The sequence below is a fragment of the Branchiostoma lanceolatum genome, chromosome 7 (assembly GCF_035083965.1).
Source record: "Branchiostoma lanceolatum isolate klBraLanc5 chromosome 7, klBraLanc5.hap2, whole genome shotgun sequence".
Lineage (NCBI taxonomy): Eukaryota > Metazoa > Chordata > Leptocardii > Amphioxiformes > Branchiostomatidae > Branchiostoma > Branchiostoma lanceolatum.
The window spans coordinates 17,847,965-17,861,060 of record NC_089728.1 but is presented as its reverse complement, the minus strand read 5'-3'; the positions used below and the strand labels follow the sequence as shown (position 1 = coordinate 17,861,060).

The following is a 13,096-nucleotide window of genomic DNA, read 5'->3' as shown; positions in this document are numbered from 1 at the left end:
AAATTAATGTTGCCTTAGGAAATGCAAAGTGCATTAAGTTTTATTGTTGCCATGTGTTTGATAAATTGGGTGCAAAATTGGTGCTCCTTTTCTGATCTAGTATTTATACATGTGTACATGTAGCTACCAGTACATGTATGACAGTAAGGCCAAACCATTTTAATTTCTTAGTTAACGGAATTTTTAAAAACATGCCAAATTGGAAAATCAAATCTCAGAGGAAAGTTTGTGCTTTGGTGCACACAGTTTCAGGGAGTGAACAGGGTCAGGTGCAAGTTTTCGCCCCAACCTTCTGTTTTCATGATTTTTTGTTGTGCTAAATCCGTTAACCAAGAAATTAAATTGGTGTGGCCTAAATGTAGCTATTTTCACTGTTCTATGACTATGAATTATCACAACTGTCCAGGGAAAGTTTGATTAAATATAAGTCCATATTTCATGGATTGTTGACCTCCAGACATCTTGTGTTGTTGTTTATAGTTTATTGTTTGTTGTAGTGGTAAAGCGTTTGCTATCTTTAGGTCTGTTGGCACTATACCATGTTTCAGAGAAGTCGTAAAAACATTTGCAATTGGCTGTAGACTTTCGGAAATAATCTATTTTAACCTTCTCCCTGCTGCCTAACTCTGTAACCAGTAGGGAATCGGGTGCCAAACGGCTACTTCTGTGCTAAAGGTTAAAAGCGTGTTGTTGTTTTTTTTTGTTAAGCATGCGATTTGGGGTCTGTAGATGATGTCATCCATAAAATTTACTTGCTGTTCCCTTGTAAATATAAACAGACATGTCTACATAGCAAAGGTATTCTCATTTTTAATCTCATTAAGAATATTTACACAACAATGGTGGAATGTTTCGTAAATTTCTTCAATACCCCTACATGACGTAAGGTTCTTGACCATCAAAAAATAGGTGCAAAGTACTTAGTAAACTATTGAAGATATATCGTCTCAACTAAATTTTCACACACATTCACAAATGTACAGTAAGGTTGTACAATCAATATACATGTAAACTTTCAGTTCGTATTCCTAAAAAGTTACATTAAGATAACTAAATTACATAATATTTCTCCAAAAAGTTTTTTTGTCAGGGTCAATAATGCTGATATGAGCTGTACAGGCAGACAGATGACCTAATAAACTGGGTTTGTGCAAAAGCCATGTTATACATGGAGGTTTGAAATTTATCAGTAATATTAAGTTGGTCCAACGTTGCAAATACTACATGTAATACACAAAGCATGACGCTTTTTTGTTAGCTATTAGTGTAATGCAGCTTTGCTACGGCATGCCGGATCGTGCCTAATATTCTTGATAAGTGTGTTGGGTTCTTTTACAGACTGAAGTACATATACTGTACAAAAATTGTCACGAAATAATCAATTAATTTTCACCAGACAGACTTTATTTCTGACTTCCAACAAAATATCAACATTTTTTTACTTAAAGCTCATAAAGTATTGTAAATTTACAAATAAAGTTTCTACGTGAAACAGCTAATATTACATTGCCAAAGTTGTGATGGCCTCAGCTTTCATCTGATACATCTTGTAAAACTCTTGAGCTAAGTAGTAAAACGGAGCCTCAACGTTCTGTTGTTCCTTGGCGGAGCATTCAAAGTACTCCAGACCGTGGGAGGAGGCGAACTCCGTGGGGAACTTCGGCGTGACCGTTCTCCGCTGCTCCAGGTCGAGTTTGTTGCCGATCAGGACGCCAGGTAGAACGATTTCAGGCTTCTGCGAGCGAATCCGTTCCAACCATTTGGAGCAACTAGGGGGATGAACGGGATAAAAACAGTTTTCAGAATGCTGTCCAAATGAATCCTCAACAGAAGAATAGGAACAATGTCAATCAAACAGAAAGACGGGGGGAAAACAATGTGCAAGTGTCCTAAAGTAGTCCGAGGGCATGCTCCCCACAAAATTTTAGAATTTCCAGCCCAATGGAAAACTATTTCCTCACATTTTGAGAGCCAAATTTTATTACTCAAAACTACGTGTAGATATGGCCTAAACTACATAATTTTCATGCAACTCAGGCACATTTTTCTGAAGTATTGAGGGATGCATGTTGATGTTCTGGAAAAAAATATATTGAATGCCCCTCAAAATATTTGTCCACTTTATTGATATACTTTTTCTGTATAATTACAATATGATGTTGAAAATACCAGTGCCTGATGCATTTCTAATCAGTTGAAATCTAAAAAGTAAAATAACAGGGAATCCCTATTTTTTCAGGAACGTAACTGGAAAGGCCTAAATACCCATCTAGCGGAAACAATGACCGATTTTGCAGCAACAATTACACACCCGTGAAATGAAGGTTCGCTGGACAGGTCGAACACCAGACACACGACGGACGGGTGGTCCCAGTTCTTCTTCACGTGGTCGTAGAAGATCTCTTTTCCCGCGGAGTCGAAGATGACCAGCTCCACGGTATCGCTGGTGTCCGGTATGACGACAGACTTGACGCACACCTCCACGCCCTCCGTCATGGTGTAACTCTTGGGGAAGTGGGACCCATCGCTGTGGAACGTCTGCAGAGACAATGATCATTTAGGGGGGGTGCCATTAGCTTTAATATGATGTGATGTTACTGCAAAGGTAAAGGTAAAGCGGTCGAACCTCAGACTGAGCTAGTAGTGCAATGCGGCTTTACTATGGCTCACATTTTTGGCCAAGCACACCGGGTCACCCCTACTCTTCTCAATGTGTGTTGGGTTCTTTGGCGTGCAGAGGTTTGACGCTTGAAGCTCCCTCATACACGGGGCCGCCGGCTTTACGTCACTATCCTAAATGACGAATGCAATCCCTTACAACATGTCCGGTCTAAGATCAAACTTGGGCCCTAGGATCCACGGAATTTGATCCAGATGGCGAAGCAGCGGGATTGCGTTACCATCTGCGCCATGGGGACATGCTTTCTTTATGATGCTTTTAAAAGAAATAGTTACTTGTGCAATGAGCAAAGTGCTACTGTAGTGTATGGTATGGAAAATTTTGGCCTGAACATCATTAGTAAGTTATGACATAAAAGTAACATCATGACATTTTAGCTAAAACGTTAGATACAATTCAATGATGTTACAAATTTAAAAAACTTACATTCATGTGGTAAGTACTAGTAGCCATCTGAGAATTAATCATTAAAAGATGTTGGGTGTGAACGGCTATGATTAGAATTGGAATTGATGCAGCCAGTTGAATATGCTGAAGGTATTTTTAACCTCCTTAACTAGACCAAAATTATTTAAATCATATCACGTACTGAAGGATCTAGGCAAACGAAAAACATTTCTTAAGTGCTATTCTTAAACTCCAAAATATCTAGATTTTAATATTCGTACTCAACTGTACATTGCCAACTTTGAAGATTGTTTCTTTTCTCTATCCAATGCCTAACAGTAAACACACTTATGAAGATAGCAGAGTCGCCATGGTTACGAGGGAAGCTTCTTTTTTTGTGGGGAGGGGGGCGGTAGCCATGTATCATGCAACAAAGCGGTACTTACCTGAACAAGTGCGCTTTTTCCCACCGTAGAATCACCTGCTACTATACACTTAGCTCTGAGTACGACCATCTTACAAATCCGTTGATACTTTTAAAGAAAATCGTCTTAAATCTTTAGTAAACGCGTCAGACACAACAAACCTCCCGCCACAAATTTACAAACTTTCTCAGCCAGGAATGTCTTCAGTGCGCATGTCACGTGAGGTCAAAGGTAAGGGTCATCGACCGCCAGGCCAAACAAATGTTTATCATCAGTAGGTTTAGAGTCCAGGCTAGATTTAGTGTATTTTGCCGTAGATATTCGCAAACTTTTGCAAATATGTCGTCCGAGAGGGCCCTGAAGAGAGGTAGGTTGTAGTTAGGAAATGTCAGGTACCAGGGCTCGAAATACTGAGTGAATGTGCACTTTTTGTGCGCCCAAAATTGCAGCTTTGCACCTAATTTTTTGCTGTGGGTGTACCAATGCAATTGTCCTAGATATTTTTGTGGCCTATAGGGTAGAGGTACTTTTGTAAACCGGAACAGAAACATTCTTGAAATTTAAGTATCAGAAAAAGCAATATAACCTTGGTTGTACTTTGATGTATTACTTGTGTAAAATTTTGAAGTCTTACTCTTTAATTAAAATTACAGATTTAAGCTCTTACAATTCAAAGAGGCAGTAGGGTTCGTGATTACATTTTGCTGACATTCCACTTAACTTTATGTTGTACACCCAAAATTCTTTCTGAATTTTGAGCCCTGGTATCAAAATTATAAGCAAGTGTTGTTTATGACCCACGCAGAGAGTGAACCTCTATCATACATGTATCTCACTGTTTGACTGACACTGTCTTTCCAGGCTCCGACTGCCCCCCTCCCCCCGGACCAGGCAAACTCCGTCTGTACAGTATGAGGTTCTGTCCGTACGCACAGCGGACACGTCTGTTCCTCGCTGCCAAGGGAATAGAGTGAGTCATAGAAATACAAGTGAACTTGACTTTCCTGCATTGCAATCCATCATAATTGCCGGTGTAGCTGAATATCGGCAGAAATCTGAATGGAAATTGCCTGATATGATATCAAACATGTCCCCGTGGCGCAAGCGGTAACGCAACCCCACTGCTTCGCTATGTGGATCAAATTCCGTGGATCCTAGAGCCCGAGTTCGATCCTAGGGGTTGACTCCAGCTCGGACATGTTGTTAGGGATCGCATTCCTCATTTCGGATGGTGACGTAAAGCCGGCGGCTCCGTGTATGAGGGAGCTTCAGGCATTCAGAGCTTCATCAAATGTCCAGTAGATACTGTGATAAATGCATTTCTAATGCCTGGTTAATTAGTTAGTTGATTAGTTCATTGGTTGGTTGATCGATCAAATGATTGGTTAACTAAGTGGTTAAATCATTAGTTTGATTTATCAATTGATATTTGCTTTTCTATTTGCTACCTACTTGGTTAGTCTGCTTGTTAGTTAGCTAGTTAGTTAGCCTGTTTGTTGTTATTTGCTAGTTTGTATTATGGTCAGCTTGTCAATCCTCCTGAAATCCATTTCAATAAACATTTCTCCATCTTTCCTTCTCCAGACATGAGACCATCAACGTTCACCTGAAACAAAAGCCCAAGTGGTTCGTTCTTGAGAAGAATCCAGTAGGCTTGGTACCAGTTCTTGAGAAGGATGGAGAGATTGTCTTCGAGTCTCTCGTCTGTAACGAGTACCTGGATCAGGTCTACCCTGAAAAGTGTCTCACTCCGAGTGATCCAGCGGAAAAGATGCGCCAGAGTATGCTTCTGTCTGTCTTTGATCAAATGGTAAGACTTTCTTATCTATAGATATGAAGATAATCCATCCAGGCATTCTTGAGTTATCGTTCTGTGGACTGAAATTCCTGTGGACACATTCCTGTACAGTTCCTAGAATTCTTGCAGACTGCACACAATACTATACAATGAGGCTCTGTGGACTGAAATTCCTGTGGACACATTCCTGTACAATTCCTAGAATTCTTGCAGACTGCACACAATACTATACAATGAGGCTCTGTCACCTCTGTGGACTTAAATTCCTGTGGACACATTCCTGTACAATTCCTAGAATTCTTGCAGACTGCACATAATACTATACAATGAGGCTCTGTGGACTGAAATTCCTGTGGACACATTCCTGTACAATTCCTAGAATTCTTGCAAACTGCACACAATACTATACCATGAGGCTCGCACCTGAGGCATCGACAAAAACAATACTTCACTTTATGAGATTACAATACTTCACTTTATGAGAAGTAACTAAAATAGGATTGTTTACTTTGTTGATGCAAACTTTAGGTCATGAGCCAGTACTACAGCTACCTTCGGGGAAGTCATGACAACGACTTTTCAGCTCTGTCCAAGAAGTTTGGGTTCGGGCTACAACATCTGGAGGGAGCGCTCACACAGCCGTTCTTTGGTGGCAGCCAACCCGGCGCTCTTGACTACAACCTCTGGCCGTGGTACTGTATCTGTATCTATATAGCCAGTATCGTCCTATCGGATGGGGACGTAAAGCCGGTGGCCCCGTGTATGAGGGAGCTTTAGGGCGCCAAACCTCTGCACGTAAAAGAATCCAACACACTTATCAAAAAGAGTACTAGTAGGGGTGACCCGGTGTGCTTGGTCAAAAACACGCAAGCCGTGGCGAAGCCACATTGCACTACTAGCTAACGAAAAAGCGTCATACTTCATCCTCAGTCTGAGGTTCGACCGCTTTACCTTTACTTAACCGCCCTTTGGCGTAACACACCAGCTTCATAGGCACGCGGCGCGGCAGCAGCTAGTTATATAATTATAGACACTTAACTTCTTGTCACACCTAACCTTTGCACTTCTAACTGCAAGCGTTGCAAAGCTATCTAGCAAGGATGCCCCTAATATACTTGGTGGCAACAAGTTCCTCTCTACCATAGTTCTAGGGAAGAACGAGTTTTTGAAAGCTTCAATCCTTGGTTGATAATTCTGGTACTTTTTCTTGTTCTATTGGTGTATGTAGGCATGACTATTTCTTGTTCTTTTCAGGGCAACTGGTTGGTACGTCCACCAGATTATTGGTCATTTTGTACATCATGCCTTTAACCATGACATTTTGCTTTTGTCTTCCTGAAGGTTCGAGCGTTTTTCTACGATACCGAACCGCTGCGAGGAGTTGTCGGCGAGAAGGGTCCCGCAGCTTGCGGCGTGGATGGAACGTATGCTTGAGCAGCCGGCAGTCAAAGCCTGCTTCTTGCCTTACGAGCTGTATTCTCAGTTTGTGAGGAGCTTCCAGGCAGGCAACCCTGACTATGATGCCGGCTTGGAGTAAGAATCTATCATTTTCCATCTTTCTTCAGAATTTTTTTTTCATCTTCCCTTTGCAGACTCCTGGCTGTTTTCTTTCAAGTTACCATTTTCTTATCAAATTTTTGTCCTTATTGCTGGCTGAGCTGTTTTCTATATAACGTTTTTATTTCTTTCATTATCGGCCAGCAATAAGGAAAAAAAATTAATAAGAAAACGGTAACTTAAAAGTGTCTGCAACGGAGGCTACTTTCTTATTGAAACATGCTTTGTCAAGGTCACAGCTCACAATTTATTTTCTAAATGGAAATACTGCAAAAAATTGCCTAGCAATTTGAAGAATTTTACAACAATACTCATAACTATATTAACAGTAACAAATAGGATACCCTAGTAATTGTAAATGTACACTATGTTAGAAAGTAAGCTATCTAAATTGAAGTGTACAATGAAAGACAGTGATGTTACTTTAAACTGTATTTCTTTTGTTTTTGCAGGAGATGGTCTTCCTTGTGAATTGTTGCATCCTGAATGGTACCTACCACTACAGTCTTCCTCACACTTCTCAGATGCTCTTTGCTACATAATGAGTTACAAAACATGTTAGATAACCACTAGCTAGTAGCTGGTGCCCTGTAATTCTATCCCTGTATGATGTTCTCTGCATGGTAATGAATTATGTCAATATATGTAAGGGGTAGTCATATTATTGCTCCCTTTCCTCTAGTCTATATAAGAGACCAAGTATTTGTGAATAACCTACATGTAAGTTTATATCCACATAATACAATTATATTTGGATGAGCATGTTTTTTTGAACTTCAGAATGGTTCTGCTATTTTGGTAAGATTGGCCACTTCACATAAAGATGTGTTATTGAATCAAATTTGCTCTAAAGTTGAAATTTCAAAATAGAACGATGAATCGCCTGACTAAATCGCGCTCCTAGCGGCCGGCCTCACGGATATGGTGGGGGTCATAAACCTCCGCCCAAGAGCTTGTGTAAACATTTCTTTTGGGGAGAGCTTGTGTAAACACAGGCTAGAACAATAAATAAATCTTCAGATCACTAACGATATAAATGCTGGAAAATATTTCCCCATTACCAAAGTTTGTGAGGCCTGAAATTGTGGCTGCTTGTATTGTAATGTGCTGTCATTGTACATACATGGAATCTAATGTACCTACATTAGCCTGTATTTACACAAGCTCTCAGCCGGAGGTTACTGACCCCGGTTACGGACACCGGCTGGACACTAGGAGCGCGATTCGTCAGGCTATACCTACATGTGATTGATTAAAGCTTAATAAAGTTGATCAAAATTGTGTGATATTTATTGCTGTGTTCAAGCATGTCCCCGTGGTGCAAGCCGTAATGCAACCCCACTGCTTTGCCATCTGGATCAAATTCTGTGGATCCTAGGACCCGCGTTCGATCCTATTGGGTCGACTCGAGCTCGGACATGTTTTAAGGGATTGCATTTGTCATTTCGGATGGTGACGTAAAGCCGGCGGCCCCCGGTGTATGAGGGAGGAATAATTTTCATCAATCAACAGTAGTCATCATGGCAAATTCTTCGTGTGCACAGAACTTCAAGTAATCTAGTTTCTATAATCATGATAGAACTATTTGGAATATCGCATGCACAAGTATAGCACTGACATGTGTATGTCACTGCATCTTTTTGCCATAGACTGGTTAATGACCCCTGTCTGATTAAAAGCCGGCCCAAGACGGAATCCCAATTGTTATATGTGAAAATTCCCAAGAGAGTGCTGAAATAGATAATGCTTTTAAGTAATTGGTCTCTGTACTTGGTCTTCTACTTGAGGTGGTTTCTTATTTCAAACTAGAGTTCCACGACCTCATACCTTCGCCAAATGATTTTAACCTTTATGACTGACGTATTAGTGTCTCTCATCAATTATAAATCATACTAGTTTATCGTCTTCACCCAAATAACAGACGTTGTCCAAAGTATAAGCTTAACAAAGAAGGTTATGCTAACATCAATTATGCAAATGAGGTCCTTCTCAGCAAAATTTGATTCCACTATGTTCACCTTCACATAACATCCAAATGCCACAACTATGAAATTGCCATAATTTACCTGTATGGAAATAATGCAAATTAGGCCTACAATTGCATTATTTTCTATCTATCAACATCCCTCTCTTCCTATTATGGAACACAGCAGATTTTTAAATTGTCTTATCAATTATGCAAATTAGAATCTGATTTGCATAATCATCGTACAATCATACAAAGCATCACGTCAGCTTTCTACATACCAAAATTCATGACCATCCATCAAGCCCATCTTGAGGTAAAGTATTTTCTCATTGATTATGCAAATGAGGTCCTCATTTGCATAGTTGATATCTGTTAACATTTCTCTCTTCCTCAGATACATGTCACATGTTTGAGAGTCCTACCATGGAATTTGGCGGCTGTGTAAACTTTCATTGATTATGCAAATTAGATACTGATTTGCAAAATAAGTATCTTATCATGTAATCACCACTGATCACTCAAGCTATCTACTTACCAAAATTCGTGACCATCCATTAAGCCCTTCTTGAGTTATTCCCTTTCAAACCTGCTCCTGCAGTTCAAAAAAAAGTCACCAGGGGGCTTAAACCTATACCACTTACTCTCTGTCCAAAGAGCTATCCACCACTAAAAAATCAGTTCCATAGCTAATGTCCAGAACACGAGATATCAAAACAGGAAGTTCCGCTGCAGTACCGTAACAAGTCGCTAGGGTACCCATAATCTAATCATTTCCAAGTCTCATCAAGACCTACCCACCTACCATTAATATCAAGACAATCCATCCAAGCCTTCTCGAGTTACGCTGGTCGTTGCAAACATACATACAAACAAACGCTACCCTCTGCATTCTCGGCGAAGGTTAAATGATATTATGACACGTTGATAACGTAATATGTTACCACCCTGCCACGTTTGTACATACGCCAGAAAGATCCAGAAATGCACCTTGTTCTTTGATGTCAAGCATTTGCAAAATGTTGGAACACTGCAGAAATGATTTAGAAGGCCAAACAAATGTTAGAAATTGTTGTAAATAAAGAGCTCTTTGTGCAGCTACTTTCAAAATGTTTCCAACTATACAAACATGTTCAAAGTTTCATTTTCAATTGTATGAACAATTGAGAACTATTGTGACTCAAATATTCTTTTATGAAAATAGTTTAAACAAATTACGCGAATATCATTTAAAACCCTTAACCCTTTCGGTGACCTGCAATCTGACCGATCTATACCATGTACATTTTGTATTGTGTTAAGTTCAAAGTTCACACGTATTCGCTGCGTCATACCCGGTAGCTAGAAGGTTTCTAGCGACGCTTGGCAGTTTTTTCAAAGTCTTCTGCCCTGTTCACAGTCTTAAGATGCCGTCTGAAAAGGCTATGAAGACGGGTGAGTATGTATAGAAAGCTATCGTTGATCTAGGAGAAAGTAATCTTTTGTCTTATTCAATGTCTGGCATTCGTTAGGTTGGCCTTCAGTTTCATGGTCGTGACTCCGAGAGGAAAATAACGCCACCTTGCAGTTCTAGTAAGTAAAGCAGGCGTGTCCGTGTCATACTGTAAATACATTTTAGTTTGCGTGGTTTTTATTTCGCGGTAGAGGGAGAATTGAATGTTCGCGGTGGTTTTAAGTTCGCGTTTCAAACAATAGTAGCTCCTACAGTCACATGTGGGCAAAAAATTTCGCTGTGGTTTTAAGTTCGCGCTGAAAGTTCAAAACCGCGAACATAAAACCTCGAACATTAATTACATTTCTGATTGATTGATATCTGTTTAGATATGTATACATAAAAATTGTTTTACTGATATGATTTGTGACATCTGTCTTTCCTGTAGGCTCTACCTGCCCCCCTCCCCCCGGACCAGGCAAACTCCGTCTGTACAGTATGAGGTTCTGTCCGTACGCACAGCGGACCCGTCTGTTCCTCGCTGCCAAGGGAATAGAGTGAGTCAACAATGGTTTCTTACTCATCGTAGATTTTGCGTAACAAATCACACTGATGTGATCATGTGATGATTGGCATACTAGTAGCTTAGGATGGAAATGTAAGATATAAATATAGATACTAAAAGGCTCAAGGCTTAGTGATGTAAAAACAGAAATAAGCTGAGGCAAGAACTATGCATGGTGAGCATTTTACCTATGAATGTAGACCTTAAACCTTTCAGTTTAAAATATTTTCACCACGGCCACAAACTTGAATATACTAGTTTGAACAGTGAATCTAGCGCTCGAAACTTCTCTCAACCGAACGGAGGGCGTTACCGACTTTCAATAGCGTACCTTTTGTGACGTCACTTGTGCATAAAGTCACGTGTCCAGAACGATTGGGTCAGACAGCCGAAGAGGCTGACTGAGCGATTCAGTCGAAAATTCCAGTTAGTCAATTCTTTTTAGATAATGAACAGTACATTTCTTCATAACACACTAAATCTAATTTCTAATGAAACTTTGTTCTTTTGTTTTTAATCTCAAGGCACGAAACCATCAATATCCACCTGAGGGAGAAACCAGAGTGGTTTCTTGAGAAGACCCCAGTAGGCCAGGTGCCGGTGTTGGAGAAGGATGGGAAGATTGTGTACGAGTCTCTGGTCTGTAACGAGTACCTGGACGGAATCTACCCCGACAAATGTATCACTCCGCGCGACCCTTTGGAGAAGGCACGTCAGAGCATGGTTCTGGCTCTGTGGGATGCAAAGGTTTGTATTTCTTGTAATTCCCACCATTTGCCACCAAGGAATTATGGCGCTTTCATATCAATTATGCAAATTAGCGTCTCATTTGCATTACTTGCGTCTATTCATGTTTCACCTGCCGTTAATTACATCAGTTACAACTATTTTGTAAGTCCTATTTTGAACACAGTTGGAGTATAGAATTTCCTCAGTAAGTATGCAAATTAGGTCACGTGCGCACGCACACACAGCAAAACTTATACTTCCATTTTGATGGCGTAAAATGGTGTTGACTCGTACTTTGAGGTGATGTAAGTTATACAGAACATTCTGGCTATTTCCCACTACAGGTGGCTGGTTTCTACAACAAGTTGGTCTTTGGGAAGGAAGACGAGCGTCCAGCTGCGGCCAAGCAGTTTGTTGACGGCCTGCAGTACATCGAGAACGCCCTGACACAACTGTACTTCTCCGGCGACAATGCCGGCGCGCTGGACTTCAACCTCTGGCCGTGGTTCGAGCGATTCTCTATGCTGAAGAGTTGCGTTGGTGTTGAAGTTTCTGTGGATGAGTTTCCCAAGCTTACCGCATGGATGGAGCGCATGTTGGAGTTGCCTGAAGTCAAAGCCTGCTCCTTCTCTCCCGAAGTTCATGACCAGTATGGGAAAACGTTATTGGCAGGCAAATCTGACTATGACCTAGGCTTAGAGGAATAAACGTTGTGCACTTGTTAATGCTGAATTGATGCCATGTATTTCTTCTAAGGCCTGTTCACGCTTTAGATCGCAAACCCGCTGAAGAAAACAAACCTGGTATCCAACCAAAAAACTGGTGTACAATAAAAAGAACTAGTGCACAATCAAACAACTTGTTCAATCACATAACTGGTACATAATTGTTGAAAAAGATAAAACTGCTTAGTGTTACAACATCCTGATTTGGCCCGTTTAAGTAATTCCAGCTTTCACGTTTTACTGGTTAGTTTTATACTACCGTTGACCAGAGAGCCGTTGCACAGTGGTGGTGAGAGTTCCACCTGTCGCCTATTGACGTCTTGGGCAAATTAGCAGAATTAGCTGGGATGAGCGGATGTGGAATGGTGTGTATATAACCGGGAACAATTTAATAAAGGTCTAAAATGTTTGATCTAATCGCTATCTTAAGCTGTGCCTTTACTAGATGGAAGGGTCGCAAATTCTTCGCGTGCCCTGAACTTCAAGTATAATCCATCATCTAGTTTGTATAATCAAGGAGGTTAACATCCTTGGTATAATAGTAGCCTCTACCAGATTTGGCAAACTGTATCTATCGGCTGGCCAACTCCTCTGGTATGTTATCTGTCTATTTGGCCAATTTCTACTATTTCCAGCCACGTTTGGGGCCTGGTAGAGGCTAGTATGATAGAACTCACATTGCAGCCACGAGTATAGCAGAGCCACGTGTATGCCACATTCCTTTACCAATTGACCGTGGAGGTTAATGACCCGTGTCTGTAAGGTGTAAGATGTATGATTCTGAAAATGCCTTATGATTCTGTCTGTGAACCAGTGTGCTTTTCAAGCTGAG

General features: G+C 40.7%; 2 protein-coding genes across 8 annotated transcripts in view; one reads left to right on the top strand and one right to left on the bottom strand.

The window, feature by feature from the left end:
• Positions 1-1,467: 1,467 nt before the first annotated feature.
• LOC136437991 (intraflagellar transport protein 27 homolog) lies at positions 1,468-3,629 on the bottom strand. The gene is made up of 3 exons (XM_066432608.1): positions 3,514-3,629; positions 2,312-2,538; positions 1,468-1,769 (listed from the first exon to the last, which is right to left on the bottom strand). Exons 1-3 carry the CDS (start codon positions 3,580-3,582, stop codon positions 1,502-1,504), a joined length of 564 nt encoding a protein of 187 aa, XP_066288705.1. The 5' UTR covers positions 3,583-3,629; the 3' UTR covers positions 1,468-1,501.
• Positions 3,630-3,717: 88 nt separating this feature from the next.
• The window catches only part of LOC136437985 (glutathione S-transferase omega-1-like), a 37,897-nt gene continuing 28,518 nt past the window's right edge, over positions 3,718-13,096 (top strand). Inside the window, exons 1-4 of one of the 7 annotated variants that reach the window (XM_066432601.1) lie at positions 3,718-3,859; positions 4,354-4,462; positions 5,077-5,302; positions 5,819-6,082. In XM_066432601.1, coding sequence (XP_066288698.1) covers positions 3,754-3,859; positions 4,354-4,462; positions 5,077-5,302; positions 5,819-6,067 — 690 coding nt within the window. In that variant the 5' untranslated portion in view covers positions 3,718-3,753 and the 3' untranslated portion in view covers positions 6,068-6,082. Of the gene's footprint in view, positions 3,860-4,353; positions 4,463-5,076; positions 5,303-5,818; positions 6,083-9,954; positions 10,248-10,693; positions 10,803-11,334; positions 11,558-11,883; positions 12,261-13,096 lie in introns of those variants that run through there. The other 6 variants (XM_066432595.1, XM_066432596.1, XM_066432600.1 and 3 more) reach the window with 6 other exon arrangements.